The 250-nt window shown below is 66.8% G+C and overlaps 1 protein-coding gene across 1 annotated transcript in view; it reads right to left on the bottom strand.

The window, feature by feature from the left end:
- Positions 1-4: 4 nt before the first annotated feature.
- Positions 5-250, bottom strand: part of LOC104531156 (partitioning defective 6 homolog alpha-like) — a gene marked incomplete at both ends in the record, with an annotated part of 620 nt that continues 374 nt past the window's right edge. The window contains one exon of the mRNA XM_029086996.1: positions 5-218. Coding sequence (XP_028942829.1) covers positions 5-218 — 214 coding nt within the window. The remainder of the gene's footprint in view (positions 219-250) is intronic.

Raw genomic sequence — 250 nt, 5'->3', positions numbered from 1 at the left:
CAGGGATGTAGTGGGGCGCGCTGTCGCTCTCGATGACCAGGTCGCCCTCCTCGTCGCTCTCGGCCGTGCTGTAGTTGCTCAGGTACTGTGAGGCCGGGCTGGGGGTCTGCTGGCTGGGGGTGCTGTCTGTGGACATGCCCGAGCTGCCCGAGGCCTTGCTGCTGCGGATGACGTTGTTGCGCTGGTTGGCCGGCTTGACGGTGATGATGAGGTTGTGGCTGGTGGGCACCACCCAGTTCCGGACCCGGGC

Source organism: Antrostomus carolinensis, unplaced genomic scaffold, assembly GCF_000700745.2.
Source record: "Antrostomus carolinensis isolate BGI_N321 unplaced genomic scaffold, ASM70074v2 scaffold39730, whole genome shotgun sequence".
Taxonomy (NCBI): domain Eukaryota; kingdom Metazoa; phylum Chordata; class Aves; order Caprimulgiformes; family Caprimulgidae; genus Antrostomus; species Antrostomus carolinensis.
This window is presented reverse-complemented; position numbering and strand designations above follow the sequence as displayed.